Source organism: Microcaecilia unicolor, chromosome 1 (genome assembly GCF_901765095.1).
Source record: "Microcaecilia unicolor chromosome 1, aMicUni1.1, whole genome shotgun sequence".
Taxonomy (NCBI): domain Eukaryota; kingdom Metazoa; phylum Chordata; class Amphibia; order Gymnophiona; family Siphonopidae; genus Microcaecilia; species Microcaecilia unicolor.
Window position 1 is genome coordinate 121,936,753 of NC_044031.1, and position 25,698 is coordinate 121,962,450.

General features: G+C 45.2%; 1 protein-coding gene across 2 annotated transcripts in view; it reads right to left on the reverse strand.

The window, feature by feature from the left end:
• Window positions 1–25,698, reverse strand: part of ADAM22 (ADAM metallopeptidase domain 22) — a 661,757-nt gene that overhangs the window by 588,183 nt on the left and 47,876 nt on the right. For both annotated transcript variants that reach the window (XM_030199706.1, XM_030199712.1), the window contains exon 3: window positions 14,684–14,760. In XM_030199706.1, coding sequence (XP_030055566.1) covers window positions 14,684–14,760 — 77 coding nt within the window. The remainder of the gene's footprint in view (window positions 1–14,683; window positions 14,761–25,698) is intronic.

Genomic DNA, 25,698 nt, shown 5'->3' on the forward strand with positions numbered 1-25,698 from the left:
TGTGCACATCTTGAGTGAATGCCCCTGACCCACCAATGCCCCTCCCATGGCCACACCCCCTTTTCATTTATGCACTGAAACATTTATGCGCATATCTATATATATAAAACTCACCCTCAACGTTCTATTGTCTGCTGACGTCACTGAAGCCAAGGTTCGTATGTTCGAAGCTCTGAGGCCACGAAAATCACAGTCTCTGGGCCCCGCCCTTGCGTCAAACGTTATGACGTTGAGGGCGGAGCAGATTCTCACCTCCAACGATCTACTCAGGCCACAAACTCCGGATTTCCACATTCTAGCTCTGCTCCGCCCTCGCGTCAAAACGCGATGACGTCGAGGGCGGGCCACAAAAACCGCCACCCACACAGAGCTAAAACAGAAACAGCAGTGGTGCACGCCACGAACCAGGTAAAACCGCAACGAGCCATGCAGCCATGAAACCCTTGCTAGCGCCCGTTTCATTGCGCTCAGAAAGGTAAAATTATGTATAATCATACCTGATAATTTTCTTTCCATTAATCATAGCTGATCAATCCATAGACTGGTGGGTTGTGTCCATCTACCAGCAGGTGGAGATAGAGAGCAAACTTTTGCCTCCCTATATGTGGTCATGTGCTGCCGGAAACTCCTCAGTATGTCGATATCAAAGCTCCATCCGCAGGACTCAGCACTTAGAGAATTACACCCACGAAGGGACACTCTGCCCAGCTCACCACCGCCGAAACGGGGGAGGGGAATTAACCCAGCTCATCCCCACACAAGTGGGGGAGGGGAATCCGTCCAGCTCATCCCCGCGGAGCGGGGGAGGGACACCACACCCGCCGATGCGGGGGGGGGGGGATCTGGCTTATCCTGCAACCGCAACCGCGGGAGGAGCTGACTGACCCTAACACCGCCGAAGCGGGAGGGGTACAAAGCTGCCCTACAGCCGCACGAAGCGGGAGGGAGTGCCGGCAGAATTTATGTCTCAATCCAGCCCCGTAAAACGGAGGGGAGAGGAATGCAGCAGCTCACTGTAACACAAACTCGTCTCAACTCTTGAAGAATCCAAGTGAAAGAAGAACTTGAACACGAAGTCCTCCTGAAGTAACTGAAGGCTAAACTTGAACCTAAAATTCAACCAGAATATAAACAGTACAGATATCTGGGAGGGGCTATGGATTGATCAGCTATGATTAATGGAAAGAAAATTATCAGGTATGATTATACATAATTTTACCTTCCATATCATCAAGCTGATCAATCCATAGACTGGTGGGATGTACCGAAGCAGTACTCACCCAGGGCGGGACATAGAAATCCCTGACCTCAACACTGAAGCTCCAAACCGGGCCTCCGCCCGTGCAGCCACAGTCAAACGGTAATGCTTGGAGAATGTATGAGCCGAAGCCCAAGTTGCCGCCTTGCATATCTCTTCCAAGGAGACGGATCCGGCCTCTGCCATCGAGGCCGCCTGAGCTCTCGTGGAGTGAGCCTTCAGCTGGATAGGCGGCACCTTCCCCGCGGCCACATAAGCCGCTGCAATGGCTTCCTTGACCCATCTTGCCACTGTAGGCTTAGCAGCCTGCAGACCCTTACGAGGACCTGCAAACAGGACAAACAGATGATCCGATTTCCGGAAATCATTGGTCACTTCCAAGTATCTGATGATGACTCGTCTCACATCCAGATATTCAAGAGCGGAGCACTCCTCTGGGTAGTCCTCCCTACGAAAGGAAGGGAGACAGAGCTGCTGATTCACATGGAAGCGAGAAACAATCTTGGGCAGGAAGGAAGGCACTGTGCGAATAGTCACTCCTGCCTCAGTGAACTGCAGAAAAGGCTCTCGACATGAGAGCGCCTGGAGCTCGGAAACTCTTCTGGCTGAAGTGATAGCCACCAAAAAGACTGCTTTCAACGTCAGGTCTTTCAGAGATGCCCTCGACAAGGGTTCAAAAGGCGGCTTCTGCAATGCTCTTAGCACCAGGTTGAGATTCCACGCAGGCACCACTGAGTACAGAGGAGGGCGCAGGTGATTAACTCCCTTGAGAAAGCGCACCACATCTGGCTGCGAAGCCAGGGAAGCACCCTTCAGGCAGCCCCTGAAGCAAGCCAGAGCCGCTACCTGGACTTTAAGGGAACTGAGCGACAGGCCTTTCTCCAGACCTTCTTGCAGGAACGCCAACACTGAAGAAATTGGAGCAGTGAAGGGAGAAAGTGAGCCTGCTTCACACCATGCTGCAAAGATACGCCAAACCCTGGCGTAAGCAGTAGAAGTAGAGCGCTTCCTCGCTCTCAGCATAGTGGCGATGACCTTGTCTGAGAAGCCCTTCTTCCTCAGACGCTGCCGCTCAATAGCCAGGCCGTAAGACCAAAGGGAGAGGGATCCTCCATCACCACGGGACCCTGATGTAACAGGCCCTGCTCCACTGACAGCCGCAGAGGATCGTCGACTGAGAGCCTGATCAAGTCCGCATACCAGGGACGTCTGGGCCAATCCGGACCCACCAGGATTACCCTGCCGGGATGCTTTGCCACCCGGTCTAGCACCCTGCCCAACATGGGCCAGGGCGGGAACACATAGAGGAGCTCTTGTGTCGGCCACTGTTGGAGAAGAGCATCTACTCCCAGGGATCGAGGGTCCCGTCCTCTGCTGAAGAAGCGCGGCACTTGGCAATTGGCCGATGACGCCATCAGATCTAGGCTCGGCTGGCCCCAGCGCTTCGTGATGTCCAAGAACGCCTGAGCAGATAGTTGCCACTCTCCGGGCTCCAAGGTATGGCGACTGAGAAAGTCCGCCTTGACATTCATGACTCCGGCAATGTGGGCCGCTGAAAGCTGCTCCAGGTTCGCTTCCGCCCACTGGCAAAGACTCATAGCCTCCTTGGCTAGAGGGGCGCTCTTGGTACCTCCCTGGCGGTTGATATAGGCCACCGCCGTGGCATTGTCCGACAGGACCCGTACAGGCTACAACACCAGTACCGGGATGAACTCCAATAACACCAACCGAATGGCTCTGAGTTCCAGGAGGTTGATAGACCACTTGCCTCTGCAGGAGACAAGAGCCCCTGCGCTGTCCTTCCCAAGCAGTGGGCTCCCCAGCCCATCAAAGAGGTGTCTGTCGTGACGACAATCCACTCCGGGGTCACCAGAGGCAATCCTGCAGACAACTTGTCTGTCTGCGTCCACCAGCTCAGCGCCTTGCGCACTGCTGGGTCCAAGGGAAGGCGCACAGCAGAATCCTCCGACATCGGAGTCCAGCGCAGCAGCAGAGATAGCTGTAGAGGTCTCATATGAGTCCTGGCCCAGGGCACTACTTCCATCGTGGCCGTCATAGAGCCCAACAGCTGCACGTAGTCCCAAGCCCGAATAGGAGAGGCTACTAGGAACTAGTCCACCTGAGCCTGAAGCTTGACAATCCGATTGTCTGGCAGGAACACTCTGCCCACTTGGGTGTCGAGTCGAACTCCCAGATACTCCAGGGACTGAGTCGGGCGCAGCTGGCTCTTCTTCCAGTTGATGATCCATCCCAGGGAGCTCAGCAGAGCAACTACCCGGTCCATAGCTTTGCCGCACTCTGCATAAGAGGGGGCTCGGATCAACCAGTCGTCCAGATAAGGATGGACTTGTACTCCTTCCTTTAGCAGGAAGGCCGCTATGACCCCCATTACTTTGGAAAAGGTCCGCGGAGCAGTAGCCAACCCGAAAGGGAGGGCTCTGAACTGGAAGTGTCGTCTCAGGACTGTAAAACGCAGAAAGCGTTGGAGAGGAGGCCAGATGGGAATATGCAGGTACGCTTCCTTGATGTCCAAGGAAGCCAAGAACTCTCCTGCCTTCACTGCCGCTATAACAGAGCGGAGAGTCTCCATGCGAAAGTGCCTCACTTTCCAGGCCCGATTGACCCCTTTGAGGTCGAGGATAGGCCGGACAGAACCTCCTTTCTTTGGAACCACAAAGTAAATGGAGTAACGTCCCTTGCCAATCTGATTTTTTTGGCACCGGAACGACCGCACCCAGGCGGATCAGGTTGTCCAAGGTCTGCTGCACTGCCACAGCTTGACCGGAGACTAGCAGGGAGAGAGTACAAACCCGTCTCTTAAGGGTTGGCAGAACTCTAGCTTGTAGCCGTCTCTGATGACTTCCAGCACCCACGCGTCTGAAGTTATAGTGGTCCACTCGCCCAGAAACGAGGACAGCCGTCCTCCAATCTGCACTGGGGCGTGGACCAAGGCCCCGTCATTGGGTACGAGACCCTGGGGGAGGACCGGAGGGAGCACCTCCGGGACGGCGGTCTCTGCGAAAGGAATGCTGCTTGGGGGAGAAATTCCTCTTGAAGGAAGAGGGGGCAGAGGAACCCGACTTGCCCGGGCGGTACCGACGGGCTTCCAGCAACCGTCCTCTGGAGGTACCGGGACGAGTACTAGCCCGAGCCCTGACCTCTGGAAATTTCTTGCCCTTAGACGTGCCGAGATCGGTCACGATTTTGTCCAGCTCGACCCCAAAGAGCAGCTTGCCTTTAAAAGGCAATCTAGCCAGGCGGGATTTAGAGGCGTGGTCAGCCGACCAATGTTTCAGCCAAAGCCACCGCCGCGCAGAGACTGTCTGAGCCATGCCCTTAGCTGAGGCTCTCAAGACATCATACAGCAAGTCTGCCAAATAGGCTAAGCCCGATTCCAGGGCCGGCCAATCAGCCCTCAAGGAAAGATCCGAGGGGGAAGCCCGCTGCACCATAGTCAGGCACGCCCTGGCCACATAGGAGCCGCAAACTGAGGCCTGCAAATTTAACGCAGCTGCCTCAAAGGACGACCTTAAGGCCGCCTCCAATCTTCTGTCTTGGGCGTCCTTTAGGGCCGTGCCACCTTCCACCGGCAACGCCGTTTTCTTAGTCACCGCAGTGATTAAAGAATCCACGGTAGGCCACAGATAGGCCTCACGTTCACTCACAGCCAAAGGATAGAGGCGGGACATAGCCCTAGCCACTTTAAGGCTCGTTTCCGGGACATCCCATTGAGCCGCAATTAAGGTGTGCATGGCATCATGCACGTGGAAGGATCTAGGCGGGCGCTTCGTCCCCAGCATAATGGCAGAGCCAACAGGGGCTGAGGGAGAGACGTCCTCCGGAGAGGAAATCTTCAAAGTGTCCATGGCCTGTAACAACAGGTTGGGCAAATCCTCTGGGCTAAAAAGCCGCGCTGCAGAGGGGTCATCCGCTCCATCCGAGCGGGGATCTATCTCCTCCAAGGAATCCGCAAAGGACCGTTGGGAGACCTCAGACACGCTGCCCTCATCTACATCGGAGGAGACAAAGTCCTCCAAGGCCTGGAAATCAACCCGAGGGCGTTTACCTCTGGGAACCTCAACCTCTTTATCAGAAGAGGGAGCAGGGGCAGCGTTTTGCATGAGGAAAGCCTGATGCAGCAGCAAAACAAACTCGGGGGAGAAACCCCCCAGACTGTGCACTTCCGCAGCCTGGGCAACAGCCCTAGACGCACTCTCAACCGGTGCTCGCAATAGCGGGGGAGAGACATGCTGCGCATCCAAAATGGCGTCCGGCGCGAAACTCCGTGAAGGAGCCGCGCGGGAAGAACGGCGCTTAACTTTAGCCGCTTTGTGCCGTCGCCCAAATTAAGGGCGTTCATGGCATTAATGTCTCCAACCTCAAGGGCGGCCCTCGAAGAAGCCGTCCGAGCCGCGTGGCCGGCCAAGATGGCGGAGGCGAGGAGCGGGGGATGGGCGTTTATGGCGGGAAAAAACCGCCACGCCGGAGGAACGACCGGGACATTCATCGGTCACTAAACTGTCACCCATCAAGGGCGAATCAGGTTGTAAAACCCCCGCATCCCCTCTAGAAGCGCTCCAGCGATCCGGGGAGCGACCCTTTGCGCCCTCGCCCTCCGACGCCATATGCCACGAGGAGAAGAATCGGGGAACCCCCTGCCCGCTATAAAAAGGTAAAATTACCTGCTTGCCGCTCCGAGCTGTAACGAACTGGTGTCCCAGTGAGTAGCTGCAATGAACGTTTAAAGAAACGTCGAATTAAACGCCTTTAAAGATGTTTAAAATTTTTTTTTTTTTTTTTTTTTTAAACGGAGCCAGCGGGAGGGGGGAGAAAAGGAGGGACCTGGCACCACCAGGTTTGCACTTGCTCAAAAGAGCCCTCAACCCCAGGCCTCAACAAAACCTAAGGATTAGGCTTGGAGGCCTAGCCAGAGCTGCTGCTGTGTGTGACCACCACCTGCTGAGATAGAGAACATACTGAGGAGTTTCCGGCAGCACATGACCACATATAGGGAGGCAAAAGTTTGCTCTCTATCTCCACCTGCTGGTAGATGGACACAACCCACCAGTCTATGGATTGATCAGCTTGATGATATGGAACGGGCCTTTGTTTACTAGTCTTTATAGAATAGCACATAGCAAGATGTGTGTGTAAATTCTAATTGTTTCCAATTAGCACCAATAGTTGATTGTGAGCGCTCGATTATTGGCTCTAATTGGCTTGTTACTCAATTAAACTGCACATATTAGTCATGTCCAAATTTGTGAATGCAATTTTGAGCACCATTTATAGAATTTAGCATGTGAATATTCAGGTCCATTGTGAGTGTTCCTCTAACTACTGCAACAACATGATAAGACTAGGTTGAAGGGAAGTGGGATAGCAGCCCTTGCAAATTAATCATGGAGTCAGACATATTCTCTCTAGCTTTACCAACACATATAGAGCTAGATTCTACATATGGCACCAGAAAATTCCACGTGGAAAACATACGCCCAGGCGTATTTTGTAAAGTATGCCTAAATTTTATAGAATAGGCTTAAATTTCCACGTGGTATATAGAATACACCAAGCAGCTCGCCATGTGACGAAATGTACTCGCAGCCATTTATGCCATGTTTAACTTGACATAAATCCCAAAGCCTAAATTAGGCGAACGGGTGTATTCTACAACAACGTGCATAGATTTAGAAACGCCCACACCCCCTTTTCAACTATGCAACTTAGAATGATACAGAATTCGCTTAGCGAGTTGTGCGCTTAAATCTTAATTAATGCCAATTAGTGCTGATACTTGCTTAACATTCAAATAACAGCGCTGATTAGCTAGTTAACCAATTAATATGCGCTTTGTTATAGAATACACTGACTTCTGTGTAGAAATTAAGGTGCCGTATAAAGAATCCCGAAGATACACCTCTACCCTCAACAAGTTAAAAGAGAGCTTATTCTCTCTTCTTCCTGTAAAAAAGCAATACAGTTGGAGGTCATCTGTGTAACACTGTGCCTTAAGACCACAAGATTTTATTACCTTCAACAGGGGTCACATGCAGATGTTCAACAGAAAGGGCAAAAGCATCATGCCCTGAAAGACCCCATTCTAAAGATGTTAGTGCCAACAACATTCCTTCCCATAGACAAATGGTTTAAAAATTAGTGAAGCCTATATTGTCCCTGGGGCAAGGTTCTGGACGAGATGGGAACCACTTTGGAATACCCTATCACATAAAGGGAGAAGTTATATTCTAAACTGTTGATCCACATTCACAATTCTAGGGTACCTTATTGTTCCTGCTACATTAATATACCTAGGAAGTTGGGAGGGTGGGGATTCCTTAACTGGACAATTAGCTGAAAGGTGTTTTACAAATTTAACCGTTTAAGATTTACATGTAATACTGTTGACAACGTTAACTTCATTTTATTACTACTTGACATGTTTATAATGTCGGCACAGGTTGATGATGGATGTTGACATTGTAGTTCTATTTTGAATGGTTGCTGGTGGTATATTTGTCTATTTTAGAGACTGGATATGATTTTTTTGTCTATTGTCATCTATAATAATATTGAATTATAATATAGGAAGGGGGTAGAAGGGCGGGTTGGGGGAAGGGGGGAAATGTTAACAAAAGGTTGATGATAGACTTTACATTGTCTATTTTGAATGCTTTGATGGGGGATTATTGTTTATGTTAGAGTCTGGATATGTTTTTTGTCTAGTATCATCAATAAAAAAAATATTGAACTAAAAATTAGTGAACCATTTGAATCACCCTTCTTCCTATAGCAAAATTCCCCAACCTAGCCAACAGAGCTGGATGATCAACAGTGTCAAATGCCACAGCTAGATCCAGTAATATTACCAGCAATTATTATTATTATTATCATGTGCAAACAGTGCCATTTCTGCACAGGACAGGGTCACTGCAGAGCCTACCCATGAGATAGGGAAGAGTGACCTATGCGATAAATACAGGCAATATCTGATGTCGTTGACTCCTGCCCACTGAACTGGCTGCACAGTAGTTTGGTGGCACTTATAGAGTTGATAAGACTGCTGTTGGCTAGTTGGCTGCACATGATAATTATCAGCAATGACTCCCCCATCAGGATTTAATCCAGATCATCACTAAGGGTTTCAAATGTTGTCTCTGTGCTGTTACCAAAGGCATAGCCAGACCTTGATTTGGGGTAGGGTGGAGGGGGAGGCACATTTGCCCTGCCTCCTGCTGCTCTCTGCCCCTATCGCAACCCCACATACCTGGTCTGGTGGGGGTCCTCAAGCTCTGCCAGCAGAAGCCTTCCTGTGGCAATACTCAGCATCATGCTGCCTGCCCTGCTTTTTAGCCTCAGCGCAATGCTTGTTTTTAATTTCATTTAAAGCAAGCATGCACATGAGGGAGGGGGAAGCAAGGCAGGGAATGCAGCGGTGAATTTTGCTGCAGGAAAGCTTCTGCTGGAGGGGCTTGGGGACCCCCACCAGCCAAACCAGCAGACTTTGGGGGCCTGAACCCAAATTGTGGAGGCCCAGGCCCCCATGGCAACGCCACTGGTTGTAACTAACATGGAAACCAGACTGACAAAGATCCTAATAATGATTCTTCTGCCAAAATATATTCAGTTCACTAAAGTGGGTTTCCCAGTTTGATACTGATAGTAAACATCCTTGATGAATGCAGCCCAAAATGTACGTTGTGCAAACAGAAGCTTCTCTTGAGTACTGTACTCATGTTTGAAAGGTCAGTAAAGTCTAGTTAGTGCAAGATGTTACTTAAAGGGGGGTGAAGTTGGAGGGGAGGGGGGGAAAGAAGTTCAAAACATTTGATGATGTGATTGTCCTATGTTTGTACTCAGTTTGTTATGCTTTTATATGGACATATATTGAAATGGTTGATTGTTAATATGTTATATCATCAATAAAAACTGTTGAAACATAAAAGACTGAGCATACATTAGTATGCATTATGAAATGTATTTGTGCAGAGAAGACAGGCAATTTACCACTATAAAAGGCCAGTTTTAGGGCATACCTAAAACATATGTACTGCATTGGGTTCCAATACACTTGGCCTGATGAAGGGAGAGTAGATCTTGAAAGCTAGTCAGAAATGTGTAAGATAGTTCAATTTAAAAACATATTATCTACAATGTTCTATTGACATTTCTATCTATCTAAAAGAATGTCATGGAACTGAAAAAAGGAAAAACAAACAAACTAATAAAAAGGAATGGAAGGCAAATGAGGATGTGCACCTTGAAAAAAAAGGAGATCAACATGGTTATCATCACCCTCTGTAAGCATTTTATGAGTTGTAAAATAATCTACGGAAGAAGGGGTCACCAATTAATATTAAAGAGAAGGAGAAAAGGACATCTAGGGACCTATGTGTTATTTATTTATATTTTGCTCACACCTTTTTCAGTAGTAGCTCAAGATGAGTTACACTGGTTATCAATGGAGAGCTCACAATGTAAATTTATACTTGAGGCAATGGAGGGTTAAGTAATTTGCCCAAGATTACAAGGACCAACAGCAGGATTTCATCTACGATTCCCTAGTTGTTATCTCAGTGCTCTAACCACTAGTCTACTCCTCCATTCCTATATGTTCAACTTTAATGTGTACATTAAGGCTCTCGTGTACATACTATAACTAGTGAGCTAAGCAGTAAAGCCCTAATGTACAATTTAAAGTAGTCAGAAAGTTTGAGCAAGCTAAAATTAGAATGTTTGTGCATGTAAATGAAGGACGGTATCATATACAACTTAAAGTGTAGCATAGACTAGGTAAATAATATGGTATGGTCATCCACACTATTTAACAAAAGCTCACTAATGGCAATCTATCTAATATTTACCTTGAACCAGGTGATAACTCCCTAACCTGCACCATACTGAGATAGTTTACTTAAAAAATAAAAGTAATGTACAGAAGACAACATTGTAAAATTGTGCCTATAAGCCCTTGGGAATGAACACATTTGACTATACTTCTCTTCATCCAACCAAAACACAACCAACACATAGTTTCTATGGAATAGTTATACATCATACTGCTAGTATCTATTCTCAAACAAGTAAGTTACACCTCACTTACATTGTGCCAGAGAGGCTTCATGCACCTCTCCATATCTTAGTGTTTTTAAAACACAGAGGTTTCATACTGATATGTACATGGACAAGATCTAACATACTTGATTTGATTAGATTGTCGGAATGACTGCAGTCCTTACTGTGCTGATCAGTGCAAGGACAGCTGTAGGCATTTTGATCCTTTAGCCAGAGCTGTAGGTTTTGTGGGGGACCCATCTCCAATACTTAGCCAGACATAAAAACAATGAGTCTCCTTCTTGGAGGGCTCACTAGCTGAATAGCAATCTGTGGCTCAAAAGCTTCTATGAGCCAAACGCTTATTTTGGCCTGAATGTACAGCACACATTCTGGTGCCTGCAACACAGGGTGGTTGTAGAAACAGGAATGGACAAATGCTTGTGCCCTTCTGAATTAGCACAAGCCAGAATTTCCCTTTGGTTGCCCCTTCTATGTTCTTTTTTGTCCGCCACTACATCCTCTCACAAAACACTACAGACGGTTCTAAACATGCAACCATGTCACTTTTCTGCTCTTCTGAACTCTATTCTCCTTTCACCTCTTCTCATAGAGTCTACTAATTCTCCTAGCTCTATCCTTGTCACCAAACAACACCTATATGTAGGCTTACTTGAATAGACTTTGAAAATCAACATGAGTCAAAAGTACTGAGTATGTTTAATTTATCATGAGCTTCACCTTGGTAAACAGCATGCTTATGCTAGTAAGTCAATGCATTTCTGGGTTTCATTGAATAATTATAGCATGCCATGCCATCATGGAAATTTTGTACTATGATGATATTAAATCTTAATGCATCACCCATTAAGTGGCATTTTAATGTGCACGTCGTTATTATTATTATTTTGTGAGGTCATGCTAAATCTTTAAAGTGCATCTTTTATGGACTTGGCCCATAACAGTGAATAACCAGTAATCATGTTCCCAAACTGCCAAATTCACCCTCAGTGCAAGAGCACCAGCTTCAAATAGATCAATGCCATCAAGATTTATTTGTTACATTTGTAGCCCACATTTTCCCCACCTATTTGCAGGTTCAATGTGGCTTACAAAGTACCGTAAATTATTGTCATCATGATTTAGACAGCCATGCACACAAGATGTACACAACACTGTTTAAAGACACAAATGGCATAGTCCTTAGTCCTTGGAGTTTATAATCTGGTAGGGACAGACAGACCAGACATACACAGAAAAATAAGGCTTTCAGAGAAGGCAGACAGGCCAAGAGACAGAAGATGTAATGTAGGAGTAAGGGTGAGGCAGCCTTAACTGAATAAAGATGTAGAGCCTTACTGCTTAACCTAATTGGTAAAGAACTAATAAAAGAATTTGGCTCTAGAAATTATGGGCTTCTTTTACAAAGCTGCGGTAAAAAGTGGCCTGTGGTAGTGTGGTCGCATCTTTTGGAAACCTGCTGGGCCACTTTTTACCGTAGCTGGGGAAAAGGCTATTTTTTAATGGGTCAGGAAATGGTCGTGCGCAAAATGCTAGCATGCACCTATTTACAGCCTGAGCCCTTAATGCCAGCCATTGACTTAGCAATAAGGGCTCATGCGCTACCCACGTGGTAACCATGCAGCAAGCGCCAACATGGCTGTACTGCCGATTACCGCCAGTAACACCCCAACGGTAGAAAATAGAAACATTCTACCGCAGGATTTGGCACATGCAAAAACTCGGTATTACTGCCGGGCGCACACACTACCCTGGCAGTAGTGCCAATTTGGCGCTCGCTACCTACATGTTAACCCTCCTGTAGCTTTGCAAAAGGGTCCCTATATAAGAAAAAGAGAGCATGAGAAGGTTGGTGAGGGACTGTTTGGCATTTCAAAGTTATTTTATGTGACCAGATGGCAAATTTATATTATCTCCTTTCAACACAGATAAAGGGGGAAAACACAAGAATAATATTACTAACAGAGACCCAGAAAGGCATAGAAATAGTCTCAAGTATATTTAATGACCACCGGCCTCAAAATAAAGTTCAATATACCCTACGAACTGTATGAGGAAGCCCTCTAGAACACAGTGTAAGTATTAAGGTAAGCATTAGCTGTAAACTTGAACGACTGAGATCATACCCAACATATCCTGCCTTAGAACGAAAGTTTATTATTATTTATATGCTAATCCATTTGGAGACATCTCCTTAAAAGAGAAACAACCTAAAAAAGCTTCCCAGCAATATCGAGTCAGCATTACAGCAAAAATTTAGAGGGAAAAGATGAACAAGTGTTGGTAATTTTTAATCTTCTAATATTTGAAAGCTCACTCTTTGAGAGAGAGAGAGAGAAAGAGAGAGAGAGAGAGATTACTTTTTCTTGTTTTTGAGCCCGATATTCAGCCCACAGCGATAAGCAACTTGTAAGCCACTTCCAGTTGCGGGCTGAACTACCCCCAGATATTTAATGCTGGGGAAGGCACAGCTCCCAACACTGTATACATAGTTAACTGGGCACCAGCTGATATTCAGAAAAGTGTCTAGTTAACTCGCCACAGTTGTTTTGCTATGCTAACTTTATGCGGTTATTTAGGGGTCCTTTTACTAAGCCACGGTAAAAAGTGGCTGCAGTAGTGCAAGCGCGTCTTTTAGGCGCATGCAGGGCCATTTTTTACTGTGTTTCGGAAAAAGGGCCTTTTTTTAAGGGGCCAGAAAATGGACATAGGCTAAAACTGAAACCAGCGTGCATCCGTTTTCAGCCTGAGACCTTACTGCCATCCACTGACCTAGCAGTAAGGTCTCACACACCAACCTTGCAGTAAAAGCATGCAGTGCGTGCCAACTGCTGTTTACCGCCAGGTAAGCGGCCTGCAGTAGAAAATAGAAAATTATTTTCTACTGCAGGATTTGATACGAGCCAAATTCAGAATTACTGCCCAGCTCACGTGCTAGCCGGGCGGTAGTGCCGATTTGGTGCGTGCTGTACATGAGCAGACCTTAGCTTAGTAAATGGCCCCTCAGACGGTTACAGGACTCAAAATCACCACAAACCAGCTAAGGGGCCCTTTCTCAAAGGTGCGTTAGGTTCTACACATGTGCAGCGCGTGCCAAAATGAGTACCACCAGGCTACAGCACCCCCCTGGCAGTAAGTTCAGATTTGCCATGTGCCCATAATGCATGGACAATTTATTTATTTACTTCCTCACATGCGCACCATTTCTGGAGGTAATCAGCAGCTGGCGCGCACCAACCGGTCACCACGCATGTAGTGCGTGAGCCCTTACTGCTAGATTAATGGGTGGCATTAAGGGCTCAGGCCAGTTTTAGGTGCGGGCTGATTTCGTTTTACCGCATGCCCTTTTCCCGTCCTATTAAAAAAAAAAGCCCTTTTTTGCAGACGTGGTAAAATCTGGCCCAGCATGCACCCAAAACACGTGCCTACACTACCACAGGCCACTCTTTACCGCGGTTTAGTAAAAGGACCCCTACGTTTTCCACTCCATCCTAACTCTGCCTCCAGGCCACCCACAAACTAGCCAGTTTTGGCATAGGCAGTTAAGTGCTACCGAATATCCCTGGATTTCCCCGCACAAGCAATTTAAATGGCCAGGAGCCTCTCCAGGCCATTTAAATTACTTTGAATACCAACCCCTTTGCTTATACCCTAAAAGCCAAACTATGAACCAAATACCCAACACCTCTTTACCTTCTAGATCATCACCAACAAATAGTTGCCAAGATGTGGGTTGTTGTTGCCAGATGAAACTTCCATCACCTATTTTACCCCAGAATTCCTATTTCATAATATTTGAGGACCAGAAAACAAACTGCTAACAAATCTGCCCATCGGTGAGTATGTTATATTTGTACTTAATTTCAGAACCATGTCACGATGTCCCTTCCTGAACTATCCCACAGAAAATAGTATTTTAAAATATTTGTCAAAATTTCATCAATTATCCAGCCTTTGTACTTTCAAAATAGCACAAGATTTTAAGGCATGAAGTTGACACTAGGCAAAAACATTGACATACCGTTCATGCCAGAAGATGAGAAAAGAACACCATGGGATTTGTCTCCAATCCATTAGTGCAGCTCTTGGCATTTCTATTTCCTATACCATACCATTATGCACATTCCTGGCATTCTGTTCAACAATAATATACCATGAGAATATCATAATTGAAAATGTATTTACAGCAAATAGAGACTTTTTTATACTGGAAAGTCAAACCTAAGTGATTTCAACTCACATTAAATTGCAGCACTGCTAAATAAGATGTAAAATGACATTTTGCATTAGTAAAAAGAAGAGAGAATAATCAGACATCTCAAAGCTATTTATGAAGGGTAAGTTTGTACTTACTGATTTAATGCTACATCAAGGATGAACGATGTGCCGAATGCATCAACCTGAAAGCTGGCCTGGGCAACATGACTGGACTGCAATTATAAAAAAATTAAAGCTGGTTAGTATTTGTTTTCAGCACAATAAATTACATATACTGGCCTTCATTGTAAGCCACTTTGAACCAAAACTTGTTTTTGGATAACAGTGGGATACAAGAATGCATAAATAAATAAATAAACAAACATATATTTTTTTCAAATGGATAGGCAAGTCCCAGTGTTTAACAAGAATTATGTAAAATAGCATTTTGTCTTTCAGGGAAAAAAAACCCTGCAAATAATTCAAGCTCTATTTGTTAAATTGCATGAAGGTGCATTACATATGTTAATTGTCCATTATGCAAGGTAACTAAGAGGGTCTTTTACTAAGGAATGCTCACGTTTTTGGCATGTGCTAAAATTGTGGGCGCGCTAAACACGTGAGCGCACCTTAGTAAAAGACGCCCTGATGCAAACAAAAATTAGGTTCAATGCATGGAAAACAATTAACTACACTGCAAGCAAAAGCATCAAAGTACCTTCATTACTTCAGAGTCCACCATCCAAAATTATGATTTGGATCACAGATTTTATGAACAAAATTCTATGTATTGGTTATTTTCAACCTACCATAGGTGATATAGGGGGGAATTCAGCAAAAAGCGTTAGGGCCTTAAGTCGCATTAATTGGGCCTTAATGCGACCTAAAAGGCTCTAACAATGCCTGTCTACAGTGCCATGCAGTAGATGCACCACAAATTGCGCTAGGGCCAGAGAAGTATGGTAAATTAACCCCAGTGTTTACCGACCGGGAGCATTGGGCCGCCAAGCCACAGCCCAATGTTCCCAGGCTGCAGGTCCAGGTCTCCCCCTTGAAGCCCCCCAACAGATGTCCTCTCGGCAGCCCTCCTGACTGATAGCCCCCTTGGTAGACCTCCACTCCCCCTTCCCCACCTGATAGGGCATCTCAGTGTTTAGTGCCAGCTGATTTTTAGCGTGAGCTAAAAACGCTAGCGCATCTTAGTAAAAGACCCCCTTCATTTCAAGTGAGACAAATATACAGGTTAATATAATTATTGTTGACTGTTTACAGAAATACACTAAAAGCAAATAATGTACAATAATAGAAAATAAAAATAGTAATTATTGTAAACATCGTAAATATGGTCAGGAAAGGATCGATTTCTAATGTGAAACTACTTTGTTACAATTATTGTGAACAGTGAAATCTTACTTGATCACCAGTTATAATTTTATTCACAATTTACAAATTTGTACTTGAATTAATCAGCACTCATGTTTGCCTTGGCAATTTAATAAGCAATTTCAATTAAAACTGCTATCAAGGAGGCTAAAACAAACAAGCTGAGTGAAGCCTACATCAATTCATATCAGCACAACTTTCCAGTGTGGAGGGGAAACAGAAATAAAAAAAATAAATAAACTGGATGACTTATAGCTCACAACCAACTAACTGTTCATAAAAAAACAAATTTTATTTATGAAATTTTCATATATTAGACATTCAATAAATGACAGAAATAAAATTAAAACAAATAGGAAATATATATATATATATATATATATATATATATATATATATATATATATATAAAGAGGTAATAACAATCAAATATTAGTCCACAATAGAAGGGCCAAAAATAAGGTAAGCAAAATAGGAAAAGAAATAAATTACGCTTATGTTTACTAAGTGGTGCTATGGGCGCTTTAGCATTTTTAACATACATAAATGGTTTGCGCACGTTAAACGCTAATGCGCCCATAGAAATGTATAGGCACGTTAGCGTTTAACGCACTTTAAATTTACAGGCGCTTTAAAAATACTAAGCCCAAACCTTAAGAGCCCCTAGTATTATTTGTGGTCTCCTGCACAATGATTCTGTAATGCTGTTTCAGTCATGCATGTGTTTACATATATGAAACAGCATAAAACAAAGGTACTGGTCTATACTTTGCAATTTCAGTGTGGCTCAGTTGCTATTTGGAGGCTGTGTCCATGACATTATCTCCTGGATTCAATAAAGGGTGCCCAAATTTGAAATGATCCTGAGATGCGCACACAACTAAACTGCGTAACAAGCTAATTAATGGCAATAATTGGGTGCTAACAATCAATTATCAATATTAATTGGCACCAATTTAGATCTGTACATGCAACTTGCTATGTGCTATATAACACTGGATGCAAAAATCCCAAAGTGCACAACTCAAAATGAGGCAGGGCTATGGAAGGAGCATGGGCAGGTCAAGGGCATTCTGGAAAGTTGCACGCAGTCTTACCAAATACCAGGGATGTGCAACCAAATTGGGCGCCAAGAATTACACCTAGTTTCAGCAGGATTAGGATTAGATCCTGGTGCCCAAATTTGGACGCAGGAATCATCCCTTTAAAGAATAGCGCTGGATGCCAAATTTTTCCGAAACCCAAATTTGGGCGCTCTTCTGACCTCAACTAGTCTACTCAGAGAGTGAAACCTGGGGCTGCTTGCTACCAAGAATAGGCTCCAATCTTGAATCCCATTCTTTATTCAATGCAGTTGATGACAAGATAAAACAAATAAATCACAGTTGTGTTGACACAGATTAGGGATTCTGTACATACAGAGTGAGTCTGTGGCTGTGATTAGCCTCTCTCATAGAGACGAGGAACTGTCAGTGCCTGGTAATTTGAATACTGAAACACAGGACTAACAGTGACCACAGCAGTAGCCATATAGTAACCGCAGCAACCATGACAGGTAAAACAATCACATTGATTTCCTACCCTGAGAGGGAAAAAATTAAGCAGTAGTTTACTGCTTCAGCATGGAGAGTTAAAGCCCTCTACACGCTGGACCTAGGTACAGCTACCATCTGTCTCAATTTTCCTCAAGAGAGAACAACTGAAGGGAGAGGGAATTCTGCTCCTCCCAGCATACTCAGAGGCAAGCAGTAACAAAGCTCCAAAAAGCATTGAGAACAGAATGCAGGTGTTCATAAAGGCTAATCACAGAGAACCACAGAAATGTAGGGATCTGGTTCATATACATAGCTTAATAAGTATACAGAAATGTAATCTGTAACAAGCTGCCACATGCAATGGAGTAGAAGGCTCCCCACCTGGTATCGGTAGATACCACTGTTAAACCTTTACCAATAACTAAACAATTTAAGGCAGGAACTGAAGCTCGACACAGCCAACACAAACAAAACAACATAAGAGAAAAAGAGAGAGAGAGAGGGGTGTCTCTGCAGTGAACAACAGTCCACGAAGTTCATGTCTCTGCGTGAGATAAGTAAACTGACCAAAGTACATTCAAAATACCTCAAAGATGAAGCCCACATGAGACATTTCTTCTGCATCTACTGCTTTCAAGAAGGCCACTGCAACTATGGGGCACTCACAGAAGCGTCTGAGAAGATGCAAATTTCCTTGAAGCTAGCAGAGCTGAGTGGTGCAGGAATGTATATGCGTGGTATTTGGAACTGTTCAAGAGCCTTTAGGGAATCTTTACATTTTTCCTATTCTTGCTTCATTTCTTGGAGGTCTTCACTGTTCCTTGATTAATAGCCTTCACCTCCATCTTTGGACTTTACCATCTTGGTTGGAAAGGTCTTGACAACAAGCCCAAAAGGCCAATTGCTATGTTGGGCTTGATTTACTGAATCTGGTTCTATATGACTAAAATAAAGATTTTTTTTTTTTAATATAGCAAGAAAAAGGCCATTTGGGTGTGTGTTAGTCATGGTTAGTACTTGGTAGGTCAGCCTTTACTCTTGCAGACAGCCCTGCACCATCTTCACATTGAATGGAGCAACTTTAGAAGCAGGTGGCTGGTGACCACTTGATTCCAGGCTGCAGTGAGTGCCTCTGTCATCTCTCTTTTTGATGTAGGATGCCACTTGAATATTTCCAGTGCTATTTTATGGCACAAATTCTCAACTGGATTCAAATCCCTTGACTGGGTTGGCCAATTAAGGGTAGAGATCTTCTTTGATTTCTTCCCATAAACAACTCATCCTAGAATATGTAGTCACCTGGAAAAAGTTTCTCTGATGATAGAATCATGCACTTCTGCAATATCTTGAAATATTCCTTGGCATTTACCATGCCAGTGATGATTTGTAGATTTCCCAACACCACTTGCTGTCACACAACCCCAAGCCTTGATCTTTAATGGATGGTCGACAGATACATTCAAATACTCTTCTTGCTTTACATCCCCTCAATCCACATTTCAGGCATCTTTTATCCATTGTAGATGAAGAAACTGCCTCTCCACGGTTGCCTGAGTAGCTAAGGTGAGGTGCGCTTGTGGTCAGAATTATGTAACTGTGATTGGCTGAAATTGGATCCATATTTCTGCTACAGGATCTAATTTTGCTTAACTTTACAATTTGCTAAGCAGCGGACAATATGAATGCATACCCAACATACGAAATTAGTTGCATTTGGAAGAGGAGTGAACATTGAAACACATAATATGTGATGTTCCACCATAACAGCTACAGTTATGTAAAAAATTGCATACTGCAGCTAGACAGCTTTAAGAGCTGCATACTCTAGGCTTTTGCACATCACTGTAAGGGAGTTTGTATTTATCAAGAAACAGATTTCAATGAAGAGATTTTGGATTTGGCTTGCATCTTTATTAGTAGTAGCTCAAAGTAAGTTATTTTCAGGTACAATAGCTATTTTCCTGACCCCAGTCTGTACCTAAAGTAATGGAGGGTTAAGTGACTTGCCCAAAATCACAATGGCTAATATGCTGAAGCCAGTATGAGGAGAGAAAGTGCTGAGCTCCCTTACTGAACAACCAAGTGCTCACAGACAGAAAAATACAAGACACCCACTTAGACTTTCCATTCAAAAGGATCACTGAAAATTAGTTCCTCAAACATGTGAGTTCCATAGGGTTCCTCCACCTGGTGAAAAGTGTGGCATGATTTGAAACCCATGTTTGAGAGTATCAGAATGTGAACAAGGGTGAGCCTAGAGCTCTGATAAATGGAAGCACACTGCGGGTTAAAAGTGAACTTAAACTAATTTATTAATGTGCTGGGGTTTGGGGGGAATCCTGTTCACCTCACAGGTAGGAAGAAAATAAAACACAAACAGCCAGTTCTTAGACTCGCAAATTGTCTTCCTGTGGCCTGCTTTAGCAGGGCTGTAGCATGGACTCCTGTCTCTCAACACAGAAATAAAGTTTTATCTTTCACCAGATAGCAATCACTAGCCAGCCACCGTCTGGTTTTCCCACACACTTTCTCATGCCTCCAAGATGAACTTGGCCTTCCTAGATGTAGTATCTGTAGTGTAGGTGGTGGAGGAATAGGTATTAGGGCTCTGATTCTTCCCTCTGGGCCTTTTTGACCTTGCAGTGCCCTGAGCTTTTATACTTCCTAGGCTATGCCCAGTGGTGTGCTGGAGCCGGCTCGCACCGGCTCGCAAGAGCCGCTTGTTAAATTTTGACAGCTCTTGCGAACCGGTTGTTGTTGGGGGCGAGCCGGCTCCATTGCAGGAGGTAAGCATGGCAGGAGGGCGCCATCACAGGCCATGCTTACCTCCCCTGCCGCTCCGAAGCATGTCCAAAGATGTCCTTCGCTCCCACCCTCCCCTCCCGCTCCCCTCCGTCTTTTTTTAATTACCTCCATCGAAGCGCGTGCCATTTAAAGCCCTGCTGCGTGCTGGCCGTCTCCAGGCTTCCCCTGCTTGATTCGGATGATGTTCGTGCCTTAGTCCCGCCTTCATTCTGACGTCATTTCCTTTTTTCGCGAAGGCGGGACTAAGGCACGAACATCATCCGAATCAAGCAGGGGAAGCCTGGAGACGGCCAGCACGCAGCAGGGCTTTAAATGGCGCGCGCTTTGACGGAGGTAATTAAAAAAAGACGGAGGGGAGCGGGAGGGGAGGGTGGGAGCGAAGGACATCTTTGGACATGCTTTGGAGCAGCAGGGGAGGGAGGAGAATCGCTGGATGGGTAGAGGGGGGCAGGGGAGAGACTTGCTGGGCATGGGTGCGTAGAGGGGGTCAGGGGAGAGGCTTGCTGGGCATGGGTGAGTAGAGAGGGCAGGGGAAAGACCTGCTGGGCATGGGTGGTTAGAGGGGGGCAGGGGAGATACTTGCTGGGCATGGGTGGGTAGAGGGGGGCAGGGGAGAGACTTGCTGGGCATGGGTGCGTAGAGGGGGGCAGGAAAGAGACCTGCTGGGCATGGGTGGGTAGAGGGGGGCAGGGGAGTGGCTTGCTGGGCATGGGTGGGTAGAGGGGGGCAGGGGAAAGACCTGCTGGGCATGGGTGGGTAGAGGGGGGCAGGGGAGAGACTTGCTGGGCATGGGTGCGTAGAGGGGGGGGCAGGGGAGAGACTTGCTGAGCATGGGTGGGTAGAGGGGGGCAGGGGAGAGAAGAGAATTGCTAGGTATGGATGGATAGAGAGGGGCAGGGGAGAGAGGAGAGTTTCAGGACATGGATGGAGGGGAGAGCAAGAGAAATTCTGGACATGGATGGAGGGGAGGGAAGGGAGAGAGAAGAAATGCTGGACATGGAGGGAAGATAGAGGAAGGAGATTAGATGAGGGAAAAGGAAGTGAGGAGAGAAATTGCACATGGGTGGAGAAAATAGGCAGAAGTTGGATCCACTGTACAGTCAAGTCTGCAGAGGACCAGAAATGAAGAAGAAAGGAGGAAAGAAAAGAAATAAATGGAAAGGAAGCCCTGGAAACGGAGTTAAGGGAACAGATAGAGAGCAGCAGGATCAGATACTGGACCAGCATGATCAGAGAAACAAAGTCACCAGACAACAAAGGTAGAAAAAAAATAATTTTATTTTCATTATAGTGTTTGGAATATGTCCACTTTGAGAATCAGGTGCTGAACGTTAAAAGTTTATATTTATTTATTTACTTATTTATGGCATTTTATCCCATATTAAACATGAATTAGGTTGGAACCTGGGATAATTTAATTTTTTTTTTCCTGGAGAGAGTAATGTGTTGGCTGTCTCCCCCCCCCCCCCCCCCCCCCCCCCCCCCCCCCCCGGGGTATAGCCAGCTCTGCAAATTTTTTTTTTTGGGGGGGGCGCAGAGCTGGACAGGGGGGCGCAGAGGTGGATGGGGGGGGCGCCGAGGTGGACCATGGAGAGAGCCTGTTGTTAAAAATTTACCAGCACACCACTGGCTATGCCCTCCCAGTTCTGCCTTTCCTGTGTCACCTCCCCATTAGGCTAGCGGTATTTCCCTCTTTGCTTCTTAGAATTTTACTCAGTATATCTTTTCTGTGTTCCATTTTTTCTCTATTTCTTGAATGCCACCTCTTTTGCCATTATTTTTTCAGTCACTTTTATATGGTTCTCCAACACAGAAAAGGGAAACCTATGTTTTTTTCTCTTATTTACTTTCCCTACATAAAGAGAAGTTACTCACCTGTAGCAGGTATTCTCCAAGGACAGCAGGACATGTATTCTCACATATGGGTGGTGCCATCCTACAGAGCCCCAGCATGGCTTCTGCCCAGCATTCAAGGAAATACCTTGCGCCTTTGGTTGCGCCATACTGTGCATGCACTGGTGCCTTCCTGCCCAATGTGAGTGCAAGGTATCAGCACTACAGTAATAAAGCATATAGAATGCAACTCCTATGGGAGTAGGGAGGGAGTGTGAGAATATGAGTCCTGCTGTGCTCAGAGCAGGTGAGTAACTTTGTTTTCTCTGAGGTCAAGCAGGACATTGCATCTCACATATGGGAATTTCTAGCTACCAGGCTCACCAACAAAAACCCCACCAAGGGTCAACAGGGACTTGCAATGGAAGGCCAAACAAAAAACAATCAACCTAAACTTATATATAGACTTGTTGTGAGAGTGCAGCCTGGAACAGAAGAAAAATGGGCCTAGTAGGGTGGATTTGGAATCTAGGCCTAAACAAACTTTGCAGAACTTTCTGACTGAACTGACTGTCTCATTCGGAATCTCACTCTAGGAAGAAGTGAGATGTGAATGTGTGGACTGAAGACCACACTGCAACTTTGCAAGTCTCCTCAATGGAGCTATGGTTCTTACATTGTGAGCCGTGATATGACCCTCTAGAATTAGCCCAGCCTGGGCATAAGCAAAGGAAAAGCAATATGCTAGCCAATTAAACAAGGTGCGTTTATTGATGGCTGCCTCCAACCTGTTTGGATCAAAAGAAACAAAAAACTGGGTGAACTGTCTATGGGCTTTAGTTCATCCAGGTAGAAGGATAAGGCTCGCTTGCAGTCCAAGGTATGCAATGCACTTTCACCAGGATGAGCATGGGGAAAAATGTTGGTAGAATAACTGACTGGCTAAGGTGGAACTCTGACATCACCTTCGGAAGGAAGTTAGGATGCATGCAAAGAACCACTCTATTATGATGGAACTTCGTATAAGGTATATCAGCTACTAGGGCCTGAAGCTCATTGACTGTGTGTGCTGCAGTGACTACCATGAGAAATAAAAATTTTCAGGTCAAAAACTTCAGGTGGCAAGCATCAAGCAGCTCAAAAGGAGCTTTCATCAGCTGTGTCCCATGACACACTGGGAGATTTTATTAGGGGTTTTATAAGAAGCAAACGTCTCATGAATTGAATAACCAGAGGCTGTACAGAGATAGCCTTACCTTCCACATGATAAGTGCCAGTTACACGGAGGTGAACCCCTTACGAAGCTGGTTTTGAGACCAGACTCAGAAAGGTATAGAAGGTATTCAAGCAGTTTTTGGTAGGACAAGAAAAAGGATCTAGGGCCCTGCCCTCACACCATTTAAAATTATATGACCTCTATGTGGAAACTTTTCTGGAAGCAAGCAGGACTCTAGAGACTCCCCCAGGCAGCTGAAGAAATGCCAACTCTATGCTCTAAGTATCTAAGCTGTGATGGCCAGGGATTGAAGGCTGGGATGCAAGAGAGATCTATTTTTCTGAATGATGAGGGTCGGAAAGCAGTCTAGCCTCCACGGATCTCTGGAGACTAACTCCAGAAGTAGAGGACACCAGTAAGGTGCAAATAGGATCATGGTTCCCTGGTACTTCTTGAGTTTCAGCAAAGTCTTCCTCACAAGAGGTACCGGATGATATGCATACAGAAGACCTTTCCCCCAATGAAAGAGTAAGGAGTCCGATGCTAGTATACTGTGTGACCTGAGCCTGGAGCAAAACTGAAGGACTTTGTTGTTTATTTATTTATTTGTTACATTTGTATCCCACATTTTGCCATCTATTTGTAGGCTCAATGTGGCTTACATAGTACCGGAGAGGCGTTTGCAGACTCCGGTGTGAACAAATAAAAAGTGATGTGGTAAGATAAAGTTCATGTGGCACAGCCACATTAGGGCATCGTATAACGGAAGAGTTGTTTTATGTCCATTACGTACTTTAGTTTTGTTGTGTTGCAGATATCAGGCATATATGTTGGATCAGCAGGGTATGCCTTTTTAAACAGTTTGGCTTTTAGTGTTTTCCGGAAGTATAGGTGATCGTACATAGTTTTCAAGGCTTTTGGTAGTGCGTTCCACAGTTGTGTGCTAATGTAGGAAAAACTGGATACATAGGTTGATTTGTATTTGAGTCCTTTGCAGCTTGGGTAGTGCAGATTTAGGGACGTTCGTGTTGATTCGGATGTGTTTCTAGTTGGTAGGTCGAACAAGTCTGTTATGTATCCCAGGGCTTCACCGTAGATAATTTTGTGAACCAGAGTGCAGATTTTGAAAGCAATGCATTCTTTGATTGGGAGCCAGTGTAGTTTTTAGCAGAGGGGTTTTGCGCTTTCAAATCACGTTTTTCCAAAGATAAGCCTAGCTGCCGTGTTTTGAGCGGTCTGAAGTTTCTTTAAGATTTGTTCTTTACATCCCGCATAGATTCCATTGCAGTAGTCTACATGGCTTAGTACCATTGATTGTACCAGGTTGCGAAATGTTTCCCTCGGGAAGAATTGCTTCAGGTGTTTGAGCTTCCACATTGAGTGGAACATTTTCTTTGTCGTGGATGTCACTTGGCTCACTAGTGTTAAGTAGCAGTCCATTGTAACGTCAAGGATTTTCAGGCTGTCTGAGATAGGGAGGGTGTAATCTGGGGTGTTGATGATTGTGGGGTTGTCCGCGCTGTGTTGGGACGAGAGGATGAGACAGTGTGTTTTTCTTTGTTGAGTTTTAGTTGAAATGCATTAGCCCAAGAGTCCATGATGTTCAAGCTGTTCTTGATTTTGTTGGTGATTTCTGTCAGGTTAGATTTATAAGGAATGCATATTGTGACATCGTCTGCATAGATGAAAGGGTTAAAGCCTTGGTTGGATAAGGTCTTGGCTAGTGGGGTCATCATTAGGTTGAAGAGGATCGGTGATAGCGGTGATCCTTGTGGTACTCCACAGTCTGCTTTCCACGGTGATATGTCTGCGTTTGATTTTACTTGATATGTTCTTGTGGTTAGGAAACCCTTGATCCAGCTAAGTATGTTTCCACCGATCCCAAACTTATCTTGTAATCTTATTAATATAGTATGGTTTACCATGTTGAATGACCTAGACAAGTCGAATTGGAGGAGGAGGAGGAGGAGGATGTGTAGTTTAGGTGGTATGTGAGGTCTGCTATGAAGTGGTCAGGGGCGGATTTCATTAGGTAGTTGGGACAGGTATCTAGTTTGCAGTGAGTGTTGGAGAACCTGCTGATCACCTGTGTAACAGTATCGATGATAAGGAGGGCGAAGTTTAACCAGGTTCGGTCGGCCGGGTATTCTCCAGTTGCTGGGTCCAATTCATTAAGGAAGTTTTCGATGTCAGTGTTGTCATGAGATAGCGTGTTTCGTAGGTATACAATTTTTTCATTTAAATACTTAGCCAGTTTATCTGCAGATGGAATATCTGTATTCATTGTAGTGACCAAGTTGATGTCTAGGAGTTTGTTCACGAGTTGGTATAATTTCTTCGTGTCTTTGTAATCTGTCTCTATTTTAGTTTTATAGTATGATCTTTTGGTTCATCTTATT